Source organism: Dicentrarchus labrax, unplaced genomic scaffold (assembly GCF_905237075.1).
Source record: "Dicentrarchus labrax unplaced genomic scaffold, dlabrax2021, whole genome shotgun sequence".
Classification (NCBI taxonomy): domain Eukaryota; kingdom Metazoa; phylum Chordata; class Actinopteri; family Moronidae; genus Dicentrarchus; species Dicentrarchus labrax.
The window spans coordinates 3,709,378-3,732,496 of NW_026136724.1; the positions used below are offsets into that span (position 1 = coordinate 3,709,378).

General features: G+C 41.0%; 1 protein-coding gene across 1 annotated transcript in view; it reads left to right on the top strand.

The window, feature by feature from the left end:
- The first annotated feature begins 1,743 nt into the window (after window positions 1–1,743).
- Window positions 1,744–23,119, top strand: part of efcab6 (EF-hand calcium binding domain 6) — a 54,679-nt gene continuing 33,303 nt past the window's right edge. The window contains exons 1-5 of the mRNA XM_051393144.1: window positions 1,744–1,946; window positions 2,708–2,913; window positions 9,345–9,448; window positions 9,622–9,682; window positions 21,637–21,773. Coding sequence (XP_051249104.1) covers window positions 1,796–1,946; window positions 2,708–2,913; window positions 9,345–9,448; window positions 9,622–9,682; window positions 21,637–21,773 — 659 coding nt within the window. The 5' untranslated portion in view covers window positions 1,744–1,795. The remainder of the gene's footprint in view (window positions 1,947–2,707; window positions 2,914–9,344; window positions 9,449–9,621; window positions 9,683–21,636; window positions 21,774–23,119) is intronic.

Sequence of the window (23,119 nt, forward strand, 5' to 3'; positions counted from 1 at the left end):
AGCGTATCAAGTCTCGTTTGGAACTTGTAAAAATGTGTTCTCAAATGCTGCTATCAGTCAGACAGTGAGAGTCAATGAAATGTACACTGTTCCTACCATGAAATGCAGGCTGGTAAAAGTTCAGATTTGGAACATACAGGTCTGTAATGTCAGGCAGACAATCATCAGGTGGCACATGAACACATTGCAGTGTCATTCCTATTTCTTTTCTACATAGAACTAAATTTCAGCCATAAATGTGGTTCATCAGGTAAAGGTTAAGGGTATGAGAACACCTGAGCTGTGATGACACGTAACATTTAATCTGTAAATTAGGTGAATGTTAAAATACATGTAATTTAATATCTAGCCTTAATGTAGGGTAGCTACTTACCTGCAGGTATAAAAAAGTCTTAGTAGGATGTTTTTTGGCAGTGGCAGAAGAGTGAACAAAATCCTTTCCTTAAAGCGAGACTAAAGACTAAAATAACACAAACTTTTTCTTACAAATGAAAAGTTGAATTCATGAGCACAAAACACACCCTTGTTCTATACACCTCTGCTATGAACAGTAGCCTGTGGTGGATAATATTAGCAAACTTTAGCACTGACATTACTGAATCAGTGTACTGACTTATGACTCCTTGAGTGCTAATGCTACACTACGTATTTACCATTATCTTGTGATTGTCAGTTGTAGCTACAGTAGCAGCTCTGTTAGGTAAAAATAGCACAATGCTAATATACTCAATTACATTCAAAAAGTTACAATAATCCATTTTTTGTCCACTTGAAAACAGCAGAGACAAGCTATGGACACAACACAGACTCTAAGTCCAATATTCACTCATTTTTAGCTGTGTTTTTCGTTCCCATAGATAAAAAAGTTTTTTTTAGCTACTAACTGTTTCACCAGCTAGTCACTAACATTATCTATCTGCTGTGTGGTGCTGAGCAGGTAGCGTACAGTGGCCTTTTTAGCTGGAAACAGCTGCCTGCTGGCTGGAATGAGGTTGATAAGCCGTGAAACCAAACTAAAATGTCAATGGAAGTCAAGCCTGGTCCAGTACGCAACTTGTACAGTGTGATGTAGAAACTTGAAGCCACCAGTGCACATCCACAGAGAATGGACTTTATAGGTTTTATAGTTCCAAGCAGACTATTTGTATATATGTAATGTGGAAGTTGTAATATAAATAACACATGTATGAAGAGGATCTTTAAAGTTGTCATTTGGCAGCAGAATATAAGATATATATGTGCTATATGATTATATTTTATACTGATGCAAGTGTGGACGGGACTTTAATGCATTGTATTTTATATGCTCATCTTAACTTGCATAGCAAATATCACTGTATAATGTAGTGAAGTAAAAAGTACATTTTCCTTGAAAATGCTCAAGTAAAGCACACTTAATTCAGTATAATACTTCAATACATGTACTTTCCACCACTGGTTTTTGAGTTGGTTTCTTTCATTAAATGTCTTGTTATTGAACATTTCAAAGAAAAATATTCTGTTTTCCTACATCCATGGTGATGGTAGTGGTTTGACAATAGCAGGTGGAGGCAACAGAACCAGACTGAACAGTTGAAAACAGTATGTTGTGCTCAGACATGACAACTGCTGATTCATCTTACACACACGCAGAGAGAGAGAGAGAGAGAGAGAGAGAGAGAGAGAGAGAGAGAGAGAGAGAGAGAGAGAGAGAGAGAGAGAGAGTCATGTTCATGTGTACTAGCAACCACAGTCCACCCTCTCAGTGTCATTTATCACCCTCCTGGCTCTCCACACACACCAGTTTCACCACAGTATGGCCAAGCTGCTGCCCCCTCACTCTGGACTGGGACCACTGGTCATTGGCTCGCGGGCTCAAACGGCTCCGAGCATTACCACACACTCCTACACAGGAGGAAGACAGACAGGTGGGGGGTCCAGGCAGACATGGATCCACACAGACAGAAGTAGGTTAAGTGGTTTTTCAACCTTCAGTTTCCTCTGCTATATTTACCTATTTTGCACTTAGAGTTTTAATATTATTTAATCAAATGAATGGTTAATTATTATGTTTTTTTTACTGAATTAGACATTTTTTAATGTCAGTTGGGTCTTCTGCACAATTATTGTAGCCTGGCCTAGTGTGTGAACCAGCCAAAGTTGTAACTAATGGCTGTGTTAATGTTTACTAATGCTTTACATCAGTTATAATCCATTAATACCAATACATTTAATTTTTTTTCTCTGTTGATCAATGTAAAAAACAAATTTTATCTATTTTAATTCACTGTTATAAGAAAACCATACTTTCTAGGCAGTGGTCATTTATTAAAAACAAGAATTTTAAGCAATAATGCTGCATACATTTGCAATGATCTTCCAACTTTAGGAAAATTTGTCAATAGAACAAACTGGAATTATATCACCAATAATAAAATGGTGCACAAATTTAAGTGCACTAAAACAATTCATTGTTTTCATTATTCATTCAACAGTTCATCTAATTTATGGGATTGAGTGACTGTGTATGTTGCTTTACTTCTTTTATTAAGATGCTGTTCATAAAAGACATTGCTTCATTACCACGCTGTCTCTAAAACAAAAATGAACTTACCAGAGTTACACCGCCATCAAAATCGTTAACCTCCCTGCTAAACTATTTATTTGTATTTCTTTAAAGTAGCTTCAAAGTGACATTCAATTTTTCATCCTCATCTGACCCCCTCAGTCCACCCAGTGACGTACCATCCAGGTCGACGGCTCACCCTGGAGCAGGTGGAGCCTCTGATCCACAGCAGACTGGCAGACATCAAGTCAGCCTTCATGGCGGTGGACCCTGATGGGACAGGGCTGGTGAGCAAAGAGGAATTCAAAAGAGTCCTAGAGAGGCTGCTGCATGTCAGCCAGAGCCAGCTCCACACTGTGCTCCATGAGGTGAGCGGGACATTCACCTTCATTTCTGTCCACATGGGGGTCAGAGGTTAGAGAGGGTTCTGAAATAAAGCCCTTCAGCAAGGTGGCTGCTTTATCAGTTAGTTGAGTGTGGGACATCATGTAGAAAAAGGTTCACTCCACACACTCCTGTGAGGTCCTTACTAGAAATAGGGAAAGCAGTGGGTGCTTGTGAGGAACATTTGGATACCTGTGTTACACAGTGGCAAACTGAACTAACTAAAGCTATAGCCGAGCAAGATACTTTAAAAAAAAGACACAGGAACATAGAAGGTAGATTTGATTATTATTATTATATTCTTTCATTAAACCTACCGTGTGAAAAAAGGTACACATATCATATATGTTCCTAAAGGGACAGTTCACCCCAAAGTCAAAAAAACATATATTGTCTTACCAACTGTAGCTGTAGCTTTTGATTTTGGCGTGAACTGTCCCTTTGAAGTCTGACTACTGAATACATCCATCTCATAAAACATTTGCAATGTAAAGTAAGAAAAGTAAAGAGCAACATCATACAAAGAAAAGAGAGCTTTGTGTACTAAAGGGACAAAAAGGGGGTTCACACAGCAATTAAACTGCTCCTTTTATTCACTTTTCAATGTCAGAATTAAGCACAGAGATTAAGTTGGCGTTATGTTTATGATACATTGCTGCCACCTACTGTCAGTATATAGAACTGTATGAAATAAAGGGACATCTTGCAGCTTTCCTAGTCATGGCCATTTTGCATCAAACACAACTGGTAATTCAGTCTGATCTGATGGGCAGATCCAGCTAGAAACTAGTAGATGGTTGACTTTTCTACTGCATAGTGGCTGAATTTCAACAGTTTCTTTTACGTTTTTCTCCTTGATGAGTTAGTTCACATTGAAAGTCTCTGGTTCAAACACTGACCAGCATAACCACAACACTCTCCCTAAGAAATGCCACAAATTCCACATTTAGTAAATGAAAAAAAAAGCAACTACTTCATGTGAAGAAAGGATCCGTTTACCATTTGATCCTCCACTGCTTGACAGTGGTTCCCAACCTAGGGGCGTCGCAAGGCCTTCTTGATTTTAAGGGATGTAAGAAAACTTAGAAAAATATACACAGTAAGCCTATAGCAGTCATATATCTCTGCATTTTTTGTTAAGTAAATTATCTAGCTGAACGCCAGGGACTAGAAAACGCTGAATTTGTCAAAAAAGAAGCCTAATAAGTATTTATGACTGTTAAAAAATGATTTAAAAAAATACATAATACAGTCCAGAGAATTGTATAAAATGATTCCCTTAAAAGGAAATAATCTGCTCAAAATTCATCCAATTCACTAATTTTACAAAAACGTCTTGCAGTTACTGAGTTCTCTGTTTGGGTTCATTGTACAGCTTTGAATATAACAGGAAATATTATTAAAATATGTCACTGAGTCAGGGGTCGTCAGCTTACTCAATGACAGAAAAGGGGTCCCTTTTGGAAACAGGTTGGGAACCACTGGTTTAAAGGACCAACCTTCAAAAGGTCTGGTTCTCACCTTGATGTTGGCAATTACCTTAAAGTGTGTCAGACTCCCAAAAGAAAAGAAACTCCTGTTAGAAGCCCCAGTGAGGAAAATATTCACTGTATAGGACTTATTGACATAGATATATCTTGTGCCTCTGGGTCTATTACATTCAAGTAATCCAACTGGGAGAAGCTCACAGAGTACCATTTGGCCTGTGACTGCCTAGGAATCCCCAAGGAGAAGCTGGATGAATAAGAAGAAGGACTTCTGGGGAACACTGCTCAGCGTGCTACCATTGTGACCTGGACCCATAAGAAATTTTCCGTTCTTTGCTCTTCTTTCAATGAAGAAATACTCTTCCACTTGCAGCATCTACGCTAATCTCTTTAGCAGTTCGAGCAAACAGTCTTTTCTTACATTCACCTTGTTAGGTTCTTTAATGTTTAAAACATTAAACCACACCAGTAGCTCATGCTGTAGCTGCCAGTAGTAAGCTTATTGATCTGGACCGTAGATTGTATAATTAAAAACAGTTTTTTGTACTTGGCTGTAAATGTTTACTTCTGCTGATAAGTTGGGCATTTTAAAATGCAGTTTTTGTTGCTTCCTTTGTTACTTGGCTTTATTTTCCAGCCACAGAGGTTGTTGCTTGAAGCCTGGCAAGATGGATTCTCAAGTGAGCTTGTGATTTGTGATGTTGCAAGTCCAGCTGCCTCGCAAGGTTATAACTTTGAAGCTCAGTCTGAAATTTCATTCAACAGAGTTTAGAGTTTTGGGGAGCCACTTCAGACAGGGCCGACTCCCCAACATCATTACTGTAACACACTTCCAGTTTGAGCTGATTGTATCTGGGCAACACTTGGACAGGGTGTGAAAGGGGGCCTCAAAAAATGGCCTGAAATATGTATTCCGAATTCTATCTGTATTGTTATGTGAGGCATCATCCAGAAGATGGCAGTAGAAGATTTTTTTTAGCTTTTCCAGGCAGCTGACATTGACAAATGATCCTTTGTGGCCGTGGAGACTGGTCAGAGGAGAAGTGATTCTGGCAGCTGTTAAAGCAGACGTTATTTATTTGTACCTCAATTGCGTTGGCTGGCATGAGTTTTTCCTCTGAACCAGCCTGAGGACCCGTTCTTTTATGTTATATTTCATACATTCATCAGTAGCCTGCAGATGTTTACCAAAAAAAAGCAGGAGCATTGATTTTGTTGACGTGGAAGTCATCACTCTGCATCCATGAGGCTTAATGAGAGTGCTGAGGCCTTTGTACCAGGAAGCTTCCACTCTCTGGCATTGATCAATTGAGCATGCACATGTGTGTATGTGTGTGAGTGTGTGTGGTGTGTTTGAGGTCTGTGCGTGGTGGCGTAATTCCCCCCTCTCCCTTCATCTTCATCTGTGTGCACGACGCCTCTGTCACTCCGCTACGCCACTGTAATCGTCTCCACTGTTCCTCTTTGTTCCGTCTCAGCGCTCACGCCTGACAGTTTGACTGCCTGTCTTTCCCGCACAGATTTCCTCCCATAATATCAGCACTTTGTGTCTTCCACCCCCCACCACCCTCACCAATACACAACCCCACCCTCTCCCACTCACCGCCTTATTCATTAAAGACACTGTGTGGGTGAATGTGTGTGCTTTCTGGAGAGTTGTGGAAAGTTTACTTTAAAGGACTATAACTGGAGCAGCAGCTGTTGGTCTGGTGACATTCTGATGTGGAAGTTGCTTTGTGCTTGAGGGAGTGAGATGCCACAACCTCCCCCCCCACCACCACCGCATCTCTTCTTTTTCTTCTGCTATTTATCTAGGTATCACTCTCACCCATGCAGCATTTTTTAATCAAAGAGAACAAGATCTTTTTTTGTTAATTATTGATCGATTATTAAATGTCCATCGGTAGCAGGGCCTGTAAAAGAGAAGTTGCTTGAATAACTTGAGATTAATGGGGAGGAGGAGGAGGAGGAGGGATGGAGGGGGGTTGACGGACAAAAAGGCAATCACAGCTGACAAATCTGTGACAGACAGCCAGACTCTCGCAGAGAGCAAGACAGAGAAAATCCAAAGCATCAGAGAGAGAGCTCAAGCTCTGCCTCCTCCCTCGCTAAATGTGTTTATTCAGTGGGATAAGAATTGATTTTGATTCCTCTTAAATGTTGCAGCAACCCACCTACCTCTCTGGAGACACACTCTACAATTTAAAGCCTAATTTGAACCCACATTTTTCTGGGAGACTGTCAACCTACTCTAAGTCATCTTGCAGTGTGTGTGTGCGGTTTAATGATTGAAATCACTCACCTTCTACAGTAGGCCGAGCCTCACACCTGTTAGGGTCAGTCAGTCACAAATCTGAAATCTGGAAAATGTGAAAGTGAATGTGAAATTTAATATAATATGCATACCGGTAATTATGTTTTCATCAGTGTATAAACATCTAATACAAGAATCGCTGTGTTTTTGTTACCTTAAAATGAGACGTTTCTAGAGTCACCTTCTACAGTGTCCACCATGTTGAACTGCCATGTTTCTACAGTAGCCCAGGAGGGACAAACCAAACACTGGCTCTAGATAGGGGCATTTGTCAAAAATATAAAAAGAAAGTTTGAGATAGTCCAAACCTTTCACGTACCTGGCTACACCTTTGAAACATATGGCAAGCTTTACTATTACTTACACTTTTGGCCATTGTGGCCACTGTTCATCAAAAAATGAATTAAAATGAAATGAAATCATTCTGAAAAACTTTGTCAATAATAAGACAATGGAAATTACTATTTGATGTGGCTCACACAGTACACATATAAACATACAACACAATTAATATATGTAGCAAAAACATGGCCATAGCTTTAATATACATCTATAGATGCCACCCCTGTATTAAAGTCATTTCACCAATAATCCATCCCTTGTGGTTTCTGTGTATATAGTTTATTTTTATTTATTTATTTACTTTTTGGGGGGCTCTTATTTTGTTAATTGTATGTTCACTTCCTGTGATTTCGCCTCCGCCGGCTGGAGGCAGTGTTGCGCACAGGTACGCATTGTCATGTCATACATTTTGTCCTTTGTTGCCATAATGCTCGGTTCAGTGTGTATGCGCAGTTTTAAAGCGAGTATTCCATTTTTATTTGACATGCTAGTTTACCGATATGAAGCTAGGCTAACGGAGCACGCAGGTGTTTTCTATGGCGGTTCGCTGTCTCCGCCTCTCTTAAAGTTGTCCGTGTAGAAACTCATTTTTAAAACTCGTTGAGGTTCCACCCTAAAACACTGCGGACTCAAACACAGTCTACTTAGGCAACATAACAGCAGACCTGTGCGCCGTTACTTTGGTAACGACCTGAAAACTCAAAATACAGTCACACACACACACACACACACACACACACACACACACACACAATAGACAGTGAATTAACTGTAATAAGTCGGTGTTTAATTCAGTGAATATCGATCCAGCAAAAAGCAACGTCATTTTTTAAACGGCCCGCTTTATATTAAATATATATATATATTTGTATATTACATATATTAATAGGAATACCACAATGCCAGATCTTTTGTAGTTAATACCAATAGCCTACCAGTGAATTTCTACCATTCTCAATACCCAATTCGATGCCACAGTAAAAAAGAACAAAACAATAAGTCCCATGTGCTTCAGCATACACTCCTTTATTAAACATTGGATCATTACAAACAATAGTGGCATGGAGCCAATATAAATAATAATAATGATTAAAAACTACTCAACTTCTTTCCTGCTTTTTTGCTTTCCACTCTTTGTTCTATCTGTCAATCAATATTAGTCCACATGATTTGTGATGATATATTGATATCTACGAATATTGCACACCAGTCAGATATCTGCACACGTTTACATGGTAGTTTGTCTTACCACAGTTAATATATTTAAACTTGAGATGCCTATTTTACAGAGAGTTCCTCTAATCTATACAAATAATCTTGATTAATGCTTTGTTGCTCCCGTTTAGAGAAAGAACCTTTGTGGAAACAATGACAAAATAAAGCTAAACTGATATTTAAAGGTGATCTTAACATGTCTTAACAACCTTTCCACCCTCCTTACCATCAGCCGCTGACCTCCGTCTCACCTTCAGCCTCAAAGTGAACTACAGGTGTAACAACACTGTCACAGGTATATAGAGCACGGAGGGGGCCCCCTCCTACCCTGAGGTTGGGGGCTGTGTGTTACGCTCCGTGGCTGCTGATAGTGGTGATAATTGGACGGTGTGGTGTCTATAATAAGACTCAATGCTAGGAGCTCCGCTGGGGACCGCTGCACTGGATTACACCATGGAAGGATGTAGGGCAGGGCAACAGGGACTGTACTTTGATTATGAGCCACCAAAATAGGTATACGTGTGTGTGTGTGTGTGTGTGTGTGCATGTGCATGCTGAGTATTTGTCTTCTTGATTGAATGTGTGTGTGTTTTTTGTAGAAACTAGTTCTCTGATTTTGTGTGTTTAGGTATGTGCCAACTCTTTACCAGCTTGCCTTTAGGAGTGTGTGTGCCCATGCGTGTGTGTGAGTAAAGCAGTACAAGGTCAGAACAAAAGCATGCGGCTGCATTCCCCAGGTGTGCCCCGTTCCAGAGAACAGCACCTAGTTTATTCCCCAAACAGCCGCGTCCTGAAAATTACTGCTCAACCCACCTGACGCCAGCCAGCCACATCACCACGCCGCTCTTCTTGTCTCCACGGAGACGCCATTACATGTGCCATTAGCTCAGACGCTTTTACTGGAATGTTTGAAAAGTTTGGAGTGGGTTTTAGTGCAAGTTGGATGTAGAGTAATGTTTTTCCTCTGGCTTTTCATCATCATCAGTCTCAAAGCCGTGTTGTTTTCTATATGTGGCTCCACTTGTTTATACATCTTCTGTGTTTATGGCTGCTGTAGGTACGTGAGAGGAGCGGTGAAACTATGGACTACATGCAGTTCCTGAGGAGCTTCAGACGAGCTCCCGCGGCCCAGAGAGCCTGCAGCAGCCGCAGCAGTGTGAGGTACACACACACTTCTCTCCTCCAGCAGCACAGCGGACCTTTCGAAACAAAGAAATATGGCGCTGCGTTTGCATTTTGAGGCGTTTGGTGGCAGCAGCTGAACATGCTTTAACTGTGTGTGTTTGTGTGTGTGTGTGTGTGTGTGTGTGTGTCTGTGTATTTGTTTCTCTCAGGCGTGGTCCACAGAACACTTCCATGTCCCTGTCTGAGATACAGAAGCATCTCAAAGATAAGGTGAGTTCCCCCCAATCACCTAAATGTTTTACTTATTCGTTGTTAAAAGCTGCAACAAGGAATTTGTACTTCATTGGTGGTCAGCTACAGTGAGTGTTGGCATTAAGCTACAGTTAAATGCTTATATATATATTAAAGCTACCATGTGAAGGTCCTGCCTAATAGGGGTGCTATGGTGGAATGGTTTGATACACCAGTATGGTGTGGACTCAAATGTACAAATTATACAAATTCTTTTCTAGCGTGGATATGAGCAATGCAACAACAAAACAGAAAAAAGGCGTTGAAAACGTTTTATGAGGAAGGAAAAAAATTGTGAAGCCTCAAGGTTACATACAGTGTATTTTTCCACCATTACTGACCACATGACTCAAGAGTTTGTAACACCAGTATTCCAAAAGGCAAATGATGCCATAATCAACAAAGTAAATCATTTGTGTTCAACTTGGGGAACTTTGACGTGTGAATTTGTGTCGTTGACCAACAGCAAGCAGTCTTTACATTGCTAACCTTTGAGTGAACAGAAAGCTGGAGACGGACATATTTGTTAGCTGCACCATGTACTTTTATTGAATCCCCTCTGTAGTATAAACTGAGATATAGTATAAAAGAGGAGTGGTTTGCAGACAGTTATGACACAGGAGTCAATGGTACAAATAGCTTACGTCTCTTGAATGAACTGCATGAACTTATTTTGTTAGCGCCTGCTAGCCCAAAGTTCAAACCCAGACCTGCCAATCTGTACGCGTTTTGCTTAGCAGGTAAACATTTTGACGTCAAAGTACACATGTACTATTTGTAACTCTAAACTATGTGAGTCCAATTGGGCACAAGCAGTACTTAAGTCTGACAGGAAGAGACATAATTAATTAACTTCAATAACGTTAGCCAACGTTACGTCATTTTCCAGCTAGCTTGCTTGTTCACCAGGCGATTAAGTTGGCTAAATAACGTTACATTATTGTCGCAGATTGTTAAATGTGTCTTTTCAGGTTACTCATAATATTATCATTGTTGTCAAATCTGTAAGAGGATCTTAAAAGTAACTAAAGGTGTGAAATAAATGTAATGGAGTAAAAAGTACAATATTTCCCTCTAAAAAGTAGTAGAGTATAAGTACAAAGTAGCATAAAATGGAAATAATTGCTTTCTTCACAGCCAATTTATATATTGAATAACCTGATGATATGGCGGCCAGTGGGGAAATTACTGTGTGCAAAATACTCAAAACAGTCCAGTAGCCCAGAACAAACAAACCAAACACTGTAGTTTCCCATACACGCCTGGAAGGCTGAGCTGTATTAATTTAATTGCCATCTGCAACTTCATTGCTAGATGCCACTAAATGCTGCACACTGTACTTTTAATCCATGCAGTTATCTTGGGGGTGTGTTGTGGAGTCTGCAGGTGAACCCTTCTCTTCAATTAAGGTCAAAGAATGTGAATACTTCCTTGTGAATTGCATGCAGCATCGCTTCCTGAAAGCACTGAACAAAACAGACTGATGGCGTTAGGGTATGTGAGTGAATTCCTGCTTTAACATCTATTACTGCTGTAAAGTCACAGTTCCACAGGTTTGCTTTGAAAAAATGAATGAAATGTAAACACTGACATGACTCACAGCATCATCAGTGTGTGTGTGTGTGTGTGTGTGTGTGTGTGTGTGTGTGTGTGTGTGTGTGGTGTGTGTGTGTGTGTGTGAGGCGGTGATTCATGTGGCAGCAGCATGTTTGTGGGGCCAGCTCTGGCAGAATTGAGGCTCTACGTAGGAAGCATGACAGAATTGACTCTATTTGTGCTGCTTGTGTTCCACATATTAAACCAGGCTGTTAATGTTGTAAAATGCAGAAAATGTACTAAATCCTCTCTGGATAAATGAAGGCCTGAGGGCTATCAGCACTGTCCTTATCCTGACGACACACGTGTTAAACTGTATGTTTCTGGGTTGGCTGTTTAAGAAAACATCTCTAACAGCCCATGTCCTTCAGTCCACACAATACAAATTTATTTGAAGTCCATCCATGTCCCCCTCTTTGTACATCATGACATTTTTTTCTGTGCATATGCTTCTTTGCTATTTTCTTGTACCAGCCGTTCATGTGTCCAAAGTGACTGACTTCTAGCAACAACAATATGATTCCAGCCAAAATGAGACAGGACTGTGTCAGAGTAACCCACAGTGAGAAACAAATCAACCTTGTCAACGTATATTTACATCAGTATATTTAGCCATTATTCATGCACGTTCAATCCTGCAATGGACCTCCATCATGGAACCAACTGTGGTTGCTAGGAGACCTGTGACGCAACTGTAAAGCCTCTATATGCACTTCTTCCTTTCACCCAAACAAATTCCAGTCATTTCTAAAGCCATTTCCATAAACACTCTGCATTTGACTTCTGTTACTAAGACGATGGGTTCTGTTGTCACGGCAACCGGATGAAGATGTTGGCCTACCCAGGTAGAGACCCCTCTGTGGGACGGCTCTGTTTTAGTTGTGATGAATAAATCAGATATTCTGAGGCCTCTTTACTGAACAAACACCAAAGCCACCGGGGAATCCCCCTCCGCAGCATACACAGTTTTGGTGACTTTGATCTCTGTCAAAATTGTTTGTCAATTACTGTAATAAGTGTGAGTGTGTAGGAATTTGTGCGTGCGTGAGTGTGTGTGTGTGTGTGTGTGTGCGGTCACTGTCTGATGACTCGTCTTGGAGGACCAGCTGGGCCTGATAATGAGTGATGCACATACACATATGATGAAGTACCAGTCACAGCTGTTTACCCCGTGTGCTCGCCTCACTTATCAATATTCAATTAAGATCACTGCAACACACACACACGCGTGCGCACACACACACACACACACACACACACACACACACACACACACACACACTTATACTGAAGTAGCCATCCAAGAGTGGAATGAAGGATGTTTCTCAACTGTTTATTAACTCCATCTGTGTCCTCATCCCCCCCTCTCTGTGGTTTGTTCTCTTGGTGCATAGTTAAGGGGCCAGTGTGTAGGAGTTAGTGACATCTAGCGATGAAGTTGCATTTTACAACCCCTCGGCCCTATCTGGAGCCAGTGTTTGGTTTGTCTGTTGTGGACTTCTGTAGAAACATGGCAGAAATTAGCTATATAGATCAAAACTGTTTTTTCTACCAGTCTGTAAACATGTTTATTTCTGCTATTAAGTTGGGCATTTTAATATAGGGCCTTATGGAGACTGACTCAATAGCAAACCTCATGTGGCCGTTCTAAGAACTGCAGTTTTTGGCACTGCGTTATCCTTATTTGCAATGGGGACAGTTGTGTCCAGAAGTATGGAGTTACCTAGCTTTATAGTTTCCTCAAACAACGTAATAAAGCACAATACAAACAATGTAAACAAATGAACTATTCTAGATACACTACTAATAAAGTAAGAAGTTGCTTAGGTGACATTTACCAAATTGAAAGAATAAAGAAAAATGAACAGTGACTTTGAGTGTTTCGGCCCTGTCCTGCTCACCTGTGGCCTGTTTCCTGAAAGTATTCTGTGAGAACTGGTTACTGGCAGTTACAAATTCCTGAACACTTCCGGCTCCCTGCCTACGTGAGCAGTGTGTGTGTGGGACAGAACGTCTAGCTTTTTTATCCCTGCCTGCCTGAGTCATGCGTCTCAGCTGTGGATGCAGTGACGCTTCGCTAGAGAGTCGAGGTCTCGCTTATTTTTTCCGTGAGCTGTGCGTGGTTCCCAGCAGAAATAAAGAGTGAAAATGGTCGGCTCATATCGACAATATACATACAATAACATATACACCTTTTCTCACATACCATATACATATAGATATACACCTCCTGTATCTGCTTCAGATTAAAAGCTCTCTGGCGTTTCTGTGGACAGAATCCTTTCATATGTTAACAAAGCTTTATTGTATGGTATTTATCAAAGGCAAACTCAGTATAGAAAGATAGAGCTGGCAGCAGCAGCTCTGTGGCAGCCAAGCAGGTGAGACAATGTGGTGCTGCCTGCCAGACACAGCTGTTCAGCACCGTAGCCGCCACACGCTGCTCAGGTAGGCAGAGGGAATCAAGGGTTACGCATGGGTCGGGAGCAGGCAATGGAGGTGCTGAGGCTGCAAGGGGATAACACAGCTGTTAACTGTGCAATAGTTTAGATGACAGAAAACACTGATTTTCTCAGTTTGAAGCATAGAAAAAGCCTTATAGAAACTTTCCTTGACACGCCTTTATCTGAACGAACCCGTCTGTGCTCTGAATCAGCCACAAATCCTTTCACAGGATGATGATCTCTCTTAATATTTTGTAAAATATCCAGTGGTTTCATACCTATTGAAAGATACTGCACTATTTCACACTTTTCATCTGCAGAAAGATCTTTTTTTTCCCTGTATTGCATGAAACCTGTGACTTGCTTAATAATGTGGAACAATGGAATAATCCTTAAGTAGTTTCCCGTTAATTAGGCTCACCTGGCAAACTAATTACCAGACCTGTCTGAGATTGATGTCAGTGATCTAAACAGACATGGGAAGCAGCGCAATTGAAAACTTTCATTGAAAAACTAAAAATCAAATGTTTATATAATTGAAATCATATTTGCATAATAATCTGGAACAGTGAAAATTAAGGGCTAAATTATATTTTTTGTGTTCAGTTTCAACTGACAGCAAAACAAGCTTTATTTATACATGTTAAAAGGAAAGTTAAATACAATTGCCAGTCAGATGAGTCATATTAGGAAATAATGTGTAATTTAGTGGTTAAGATGTCAACCATGAACTGCAACATCCACGGTTTGAGTTCAGCCAAGCATTTTTCTTGCATCTCTCCTGTCCATATTGTGTAATAAAGGCATACAGAATGCCCTGAAATGTTCTTTTTTATCACCCCACTGGGGGTGTTTAGGAGAGTCAGACACCCCTTTTCAGAGTATGAGTGATCCGATATCAGTCTGATTTTGATGGATGCATCTAAATGAACACTCAGTTTTGAGGGGATTAAAGCCTGGAAAAGTTTGAACATTTTGGAAGAGACAATACTTTTTAGACAGGTGTGATTTTGTTTCATTTAGCTAATACAGTCAAGCAGCAGCAGAATTGTGTTCAAATATTTCACAAAACAATTAAGGCAGGACCGACGTTCAATCAAATTTCTGTCTTTTTACTGATGAACGTTCTGACATTTTAATCCCATTCTTTGTCTGTCTGAATCTGCCATATTGTGAAATACACTACAGCTGTCGATTGACTAGTGTTGCTAGACTGGTCACATCTCATTTTGTGCTATTAAAAACTTTTCAGTTTTAATGGACAGGGTGTGTTATCCTGGTTATCTCAGTTTGGCTAAGTTTGAACATTATTGTTCAGTTGTTCAACATGCACTCTGTAGAGCCATTTAGGTTAGGTTAGGAATGTCCCCCTTTCTTTTGGCAGTTTCTTTATAGAACAAAAAGGCTGTGCACTTTGACAGAAACAAAATGCGATTTATGTGTAGATAGGGAGTGGGTGCTTAGCACCATCAAAATGCTCACGTAGAATGTCAAAATAATAATAATGACTAGATAACTAGAAGGACCTCCGCCAAGGCCAAAAGTCCAGGCTTCTATGACATGTAAATCTGCAAGCATTACCGCTATATATGTCTGTATTACAATTGACCAATCTCGCAATGTTAACGAAAGTGAAAAAGAATTCCTCTGTCCACCCTATGATTCAGATCCCCTCTAAAATGTAATGAGATCTTCCTTGGCCCAAGCTACACCCTTCTACCAAGTTTTGTAAAAATCAGGCCAGTAGTTTTTCTGTAAATCTGCTGACAGACAAAGAAACAAATGGCACCAAAAGGAGGAAATAAAGGAGCTTCTTGAGTCTGATTGCATTCTTAAATATTAATCATGGTGCCCTGAGGAAAATACAAATTTTCAATCTATATTGTCAACCGAGAATCTGTAGATATCGCTCTCCTAATAGTTGTCACTCTCATGAGCAGTTCTTGAAACCAACACAACAGCAGGAAGCTTCCCATATGGGGATTCCCAGGAGTCAATCTTCATCAAATGGGGGTCTGTGGTCTAATCTGCATCTATTTCAGGAACCACAGTGTGAGTATTTCTGGAAACCCTCTTGTAGACCCTCTATGTTGTTTAGGTTATGTAGTGCCTTTGTAATACTAATGTTTGGATAGGGAGCGACAGCAGCAGAATGGTCCCAGAGCCCCTTATTATCCCTCTGAGCTCCCCTTTAATGCTGCCTGTCTCTGGCACTCTGGAGCCCTACCAGAGAGAAATTAGCCCTCTAATTGACAGACAAAAGAAAGTTCATTTCTACGCTATCTTATGATCGCTGTCTGATCTCCTCTTGCTTTTCTCTGTTTTCTCCTCTCTTCCTGCGCCCTCTGTCACATAGCGTTTTTTCCTCCTCGGCCCCCGTTTGTGATCCGACTGTCTCTCTCATCCCCCTCCAACTCTCTGTCTCTTTCTCTCTTCCCGTCTCCCTCTTTCATCCCTCCTCTTCAGAGAGCCGTCCTATCCCTCTGCTCGTCTCCTTCCCATAATTCATAGTGACAGGAAAGGTTAGAGCAAGCACGGCAGCGCTCTGGCTGACAGAGAGGAGAGTCGAGTGTCTTTTAAAGCTGTGTCGTTACACACTGTTTACAAGACGGCACAGTTTGACTGAAAATACTGAAATGCAGCTCTGTCTGTGACATTAAATAAAGTCAGAGGGACAGTGTTGACATGTGAGGATTAGTGCTACACTTACTATAACATGACTATCATCCTGTCATGTTCTATGATGCAGGGTATTCTTTCATTAGAGCTTTATTTGGCAGTTTTAGCATCCACAATGGAAGGTTGCATCATTTTGTCTTTTACAGGAGAAGAACATTTTTTTTGTCCAAATAAAAAAAAGTACCCCTTTTACCTGTCATAGGCACTGCCAAACCAAACAGTATTTGCTAAATTCAAACATGCAGGTAAGGTGGGAGGCTGGAGGCGCAAACACATCGCATTAGTCATTAATCATCCCTCTAATTAAGCCCAGCTGAGAACGTTTCATGCTTAACAAATCATCAAAGATATTTTGCTGTATTTAAACAGGTCAGCTGAATTAAGCAAACCAGTTTAAAGATTCGATAATGTCACATATGAACAGATTTAGTTTAATTACTACCTAAATCCTACCTTAGAATGATTTGTTTATAACAAGTGATGATACAAATGCTGTTTGAGAGGTTTCCATTTTGCCAAAATGAAATTATCAGGGAAATGTTCTGAATTTTCCAATATCAACACATTGGCTTCAGTCAAAACAACTGTTTTGGTCTTTGGTGATGCACCTCTTCTCATCTAACTTTGATCTAATTCTAACCCATCCACGTCAAGTGATGTAGTGTAAAGAGACAAGAGCAAGCAGGATGGGGTGGATGGATGGACAGGACTTTCTCCCAGAAGACTAGGGTTGTGTCCCGTGTGCACTTTTACGTTACATAACATCACAGACAGACATACATACATCACAGTAATGGCAACATGACTTCCGTCGTGTAACATACTTGTTTTAACCCAAATCATAATCTTTTTAAAATATAACCTAACCAATCTGCAACTGTTTCACAACATTAACCACATATTGCCCAACTACTCTGGATAGACCCCACACAGTTTTCAATAGAAATACTTTCTACTAAAGAAATGAAACTGTGTCTGGAAAGCTACTGTTAAATTTTTAATATGTCGTTGTTCAGAGCTATGAATCTAGGTGGCTAGATAGTAGTAGAGGCAAACGGGTAAACATGCTTTTGATTTTTCTTTGATATTTGGCTTTAACTGACCCTTTACACATGCAGGAGCCATTAGGAGGAGAAAGATTGAGAATACACAGTGATCAAATGGCTATCAGACCTGACTTTGGGTCATGGCTGTTGAGATTATACTAATCAGCTGAGAGGGTAACACGCACACATCTAGGAAGGACGGGCATGCACACGCAGGGCTCGCTGGATTAGCATACAACAGGCCGGTAAACAAAAACAACAGAGCTTTCATTAATTAAGGACCAAGGGGCTGGGTGGGCAGACGGATGGGCGAGGGCTGCTGAGACACTCCGAGTGCGGCACAGCGCCAGGCCTCCAACCACGCCAACCAGAACACAGCTGCCTAATGGAGCGCTGGCACTGCTGAAGGACGGGGGAGTGGAGGGAGGGAGGAGGGGTAAAAAAGAGAAGAAAGGGGGGAAATTGGAGATAAAAACTAAATAATCAAGGAATTTGTTGGAGAAAAAAGGCAGAGGGAGGCATGGGCTGCAAGACAAAAGGGAAAGAAAGAAAGGGAAACAAAGTTTGCGAGGGAATTGAGAAGAGGTGGAAACAAAGGCAGATAAAAGGAGAGGGGGGAGTGTGTGTGTGCAGAGGGAGAGATGAGATGGAGATAGAGATGGAGATTGGATGATATCCCTCTGTCTCTGTTCATTAATACCGTATGATCTCCTCTCTCCCTCCTTTGTGATTTTAACACATTTCTAATTAGCACAGAATCCTCTAAGTTGGAGCGGGAAGGAGGGAGGGCGGCGGGGGGGGAATCATATTTATATCTGTCTTTAATAAATTCACTTTCATTTGATCTTTTTTTAAACGAACGGGCTGCTGTGCAGCGCCTCTTCCCTTTCCCCTGACTCTGGCAGAATGAAAGGTGGTGTAAATGCGGGGCTAATTGTTATGCTTGTAAGGAAGCTTCCACGGCAGCTAAAGTTGTTAGATTACAAAAAGTGGAGATTTTTAAAGTTTTACTGCTGTACAAAAAACCCATCTCCCCTGTGCTAAAAACGTGGAAATCTGGAATTATACAAACACAACCCAGTTGGTGCATTGCAGGAAATGGTGAACTGTAATGTCAGGTCAGCATCTAGTGTATTTTTGCCTGACTTTACTCCATCTGCTCTATTTTGAGTGTCTTCATAGAGACAATGTCAGCGTAACAGCACATGAGGGAAGCTCCCTCCACGCCTTTCACTGAGACACTTGGCAGCTCGTCTAATCAGAGTGCAATTAGACGGAGACTTCTCTGGGCGACAGAAGACTCTGATTACCCAAGAGTCACTGGGGGTATATTTAGTATCTGTGCTCTTGTTCCTCCGTGGTTAGCGTGGCGCCCTGGAGCTACAGAGCGAGCTGGTGCATGGCGGAGACATTGGAAGGCAGGACGGGCTGGACTTGGCTGGGTCGCTCACTCAGACTGCCTGAGTGACTGCAACTGAGCTCTAACAATGTTAACCTGATCCAAAACCTCATCATCCAGCTTCCCAGAGTGCCAGGGTGTTCCAAATTACACATATATCAAATCTCTGTGTGCCTGTAGCTCCTCAGTGCCCTGCTGCTCTGATCCTAGATGTGTTAGTTAGACTCATATATTGGTTTGCCCGTAAGGAGGGCGAATATTGCACCCTCTATTAAATGCAGTCCTGTCTCCCTAGGTATTACATACATTTTGGATGGTTCTACAGCTCATGATGACTATTGTGTCCTCTATGTAGCAAGGCAGGAAGGGTGTCCAGGATGGGGTGGTGGATGGACATGAACAAACTTGGTTCCTGTCACAGACCAGCAGTTAACGTTTGCCTTTTTATTAAATGTAAAACACCATCTTTCCCTAACCATATCGTAGTGGACATGCACTGACATTGTAGAAAGGTAAAAGGGGAGAAAGGGTTTTGTAGAAGCCTTGGTTGATATTTGGTGGAAGGTTAGGGATAATTAAAAGACACCAACTTTACCTATTGGTTGGAGAAGGGAGTCATAAGTGACATGGTTAAAGACACTTTGTCAAGACAACAGTCATTCATACAACCCTATGAGGCTGCTTGTCAGTAAATGTAAAAATACTAGATCATTTTAAGTGTTTGACCAAACGACAAATATTTAAATTTTTCTGGTGAGCTTAGTCCAGGAAGTGCAATATTCATATTCAGCACAGAAGTCACGAGGAGGAGGTGTAGATGGAAGATTGGGTGTACAAAACACCATAAACCAGGGTTTGCTGTCGGGACCGTTTCACAGAATTTGCGAAATGCTAGTTGTGATTTGCCACCTAAGATATTCTCTTGCTTATTTTGACAAGTTTCACTAAACAAAACAAATGCCATACTTGTGACTCATGCATGAGCATGTGAGAACCCTGTAGGACTTTTAACTGCAATTTGCAAGCAACAATCATTTGTGAAACATGACACCACCCCCACCATCATCTGCTTGTCATGCTTTACATTTATCATCTGTAGAGCTACGTCTAAATGTCTCTGGAGTTTATTCCTATTATATAAGCACATTCTGATCTGATGCCCCATCGGCAGGACGATATTGTGTTTTGGAGCACTGACAACAACTGATGCGGAAGCGCACACCTCCAAAATCTCTGCAATGTATCATGCGAACCCGCTTGTTCAGGAATGGGGGTTCACAATGGAAAGAAAAACTGTAACTGTAAAAAAACTGTAAATGTATAATTAAAGTTTCTAAAAGAATAAAAGAAACAGCCACTTGAATGTCTCCAAACAACCTACTAATTTTTCCATGTGCAGCCCACATAAACTGTGTAAAACATGGATGTTACCCACAGGTTCCTGAAGTATTGTTGTGATGCTAAGTGTGGTGGCTATGATCGCCATCTTGGCAGTCCTGACTTCGCTGGCTCCCAGATAATCCAAAAATGAATGGAGCTGAGGCGGGCTAAATAAAGCCTGGTTGCTGAAACCAGCCACCTGAGACGGCACCCACCTGTCACTCAAAGTGGCCACACTCTTAATTATGCATAACTTTAAGCCTTAATATAATTATAGGAAAGGGTGTAAACATGTTTATCTTTGCTCTAAAGTTGGGCATTTTAATATGGGGATTTATGGAGATGACTCACTTTTGGAGCCAGCCTCAAGTGGCCATTTAAAGAACTGCAGTTTTGAGCACTTACACATTGGCTTAATTTGTTGGCCCAGGAGGTTGCCACTTGACAGGCCAGAGAGAGAAAGTTACCTTGTCCTGTTCCAGGCTTCATTCTGCGTTTTAAAGACATTAAGTAAGGCAAACAAGGAAAAAACTCCAAGGCACTGTGTCCTTTAATATTATATGACACCATGGCTGTAAGTAAGGCCTCTCAACCTTAAGAAGCCGATATAAATGCCTTTTATTTGCACTGGTTTTAATGGAATTTGTAGTGTCACATGATCTCTAACAATTGTTTTTAGGCGTTGTTTGGCCCATGACCTTGTTTTTACAATCCAAAATTCTAATTAGCCCAGCAATTAATGAGCTGTCAAGTTGTCATGTGAATCTGATAATGACATACTTTTGTAATCTATTTTCAGCATAGATGATATCCTAAAATGGTGTCTTTACTTCAAACCTCTATTACAAATATCCCTACTGCACTGGGTTTTAGAAACTCTGCTCAGAATACGTTTCTAGGTGAATTTAATTTAAGTTTTGCATTTTAAGATTTGTAATTGAAAATATCCATTGTTGACAAGTCTAGTACTGAGTAGAAAATCATCCTTCAGATCAGATAATCTGTGAGTATATGTCCCAATTTTCAGTCATGAAACAGAAGCACATCCATTTCAAGCTGCTGTTCTAAACCATAAACTTCTCCATGTGTGCTTTATTCATTCATAATCCCCCTCAGTGCCCTCCCTCCTCCTTCTCCTCTCTCTATTTCATGTGTCTACCAGCGATCTTTGCATCTCCTCTTAGCTCTCTCCCACCTCATCAGCTGTCAGCACTTTGGGGAATAGGCCCGGGCTTCCACAGATCAAGGCAGCCGTGTCAATAACCATGTTCACAGAGATGAAAGCTCTGGTGAGCTGAGCCTCTCTACTCGGGTGGGTTCAGGAGTTCACTGGCACCGCCGAGGTGTAGTGTTGCTGTTGCTGTCAATCACTGTGTGTGAACCCCATAGATCGGAGGCAACCTGAGGACCGTGATCAGAGTGTTCCGCCTGTTTGATTACAACCGAGAAGGACACATCCAGCAGCATGAGTTTCGCCGCATCCTGGATAACTACTGCATCCACCTGACAGACAAGGAATTTCAGAGGTGGGGGTATAGTGTTATACATCTGACTGACACAGTTTGACACAACAGATTGCAACTCAAATCAGTGCAGCAGCTTGCAAAGGCCCACACACACACACCACACATGAGGACTCGTTGACTGGTCAGTTAGCTGGGGTTTCTGCCAACATGCAGTTAGTCATTGTCACTTTTTGTCCCAAAAACCATACATACAAGCATCTTCATCACTGAGTCTACATCCATCATGCTGTTTCCAGCTAATCAGACAGAGTGTATACAATTCTATACTTCAGATGATTCTGGTTTATTACAATTTGGGTCTTACCTCCTGGGTATTACATCCTTTTCTGTGACGTTGATCTGTCAGCAGGATTACGGAAAACCTACTGCCCCCATTTTCATTAAACCTGGTGGAAGAGTGTAGCATGTGCCAAGGAGGAACCCATTCAATTTTGGAGCGGATTTGCATCAGAAGGCTGACACACAAATTATTTTTCACTTTTGTTAACATCGCCAGATATGTCAATTGTAACACTAACTTGACTGTGCCAGATGGTTTTTTACACAGAACCATTTCGGAAGTTATCATTGGAAACTGAAAGCAACTTAAAAAAACAAAACTGGGTAGATGATTGGATGAACTATCTGTATTACAAGTGAACTTCAGCCAATCAGCTGAACAAACGTTATAATGTAGTCAAACTTAGTGAAACCAGTCAGGAGAAAGCCTTCAGTGCTGTTTGTTGCTCTTCTTTTAATTAAGAGGTACTCTCCAGTTCTGATATAACGGATGCTAGCAGTATCTACGCTAATCTCCTTAGCAGCTTCCATTGTTTTTTTTTTGAGTGGAAAGTCACTGTCACACACACCTAGTGATAAACCACACTGTAGCTTCCAGCAGTTCTTCATAGGATGCTCACTGGTCTAAACTACTGTGTTTGGACACAAGAGCATAGCTTGAAGCCTGGAAAGATGGATTTTTGGGTGATCTTGTGATTTCGCAATCTCATAAGTCCAGCTGCCTCACAAGGTTATTGTGACTTCTATTATTGAGAGGATTATTTATATGGCAAAATAAACTAAATTTGTTGCGCATGCCCAAATCAATTGTAATTAAAGTGAATGTGGTGCCGTGACTAAACTTACAACAAAACATAACAGCCACCTCAAATGTCACTGTAGAAAACAACTTGGCTGCAGTGTACACTCTCCTTCTAGTTTTTATAGTTTTGGCCATCATTTCCATCAGTATAAATCACATTGCATCCATTAAGTTAATGGCTGAGATCCAGGAAGGCATCTAAAAGGAGGCCGACAGGGAGAGATCCCAGTTTACAAACCGAGTTCCTGCTCATGCTTCACCTGTT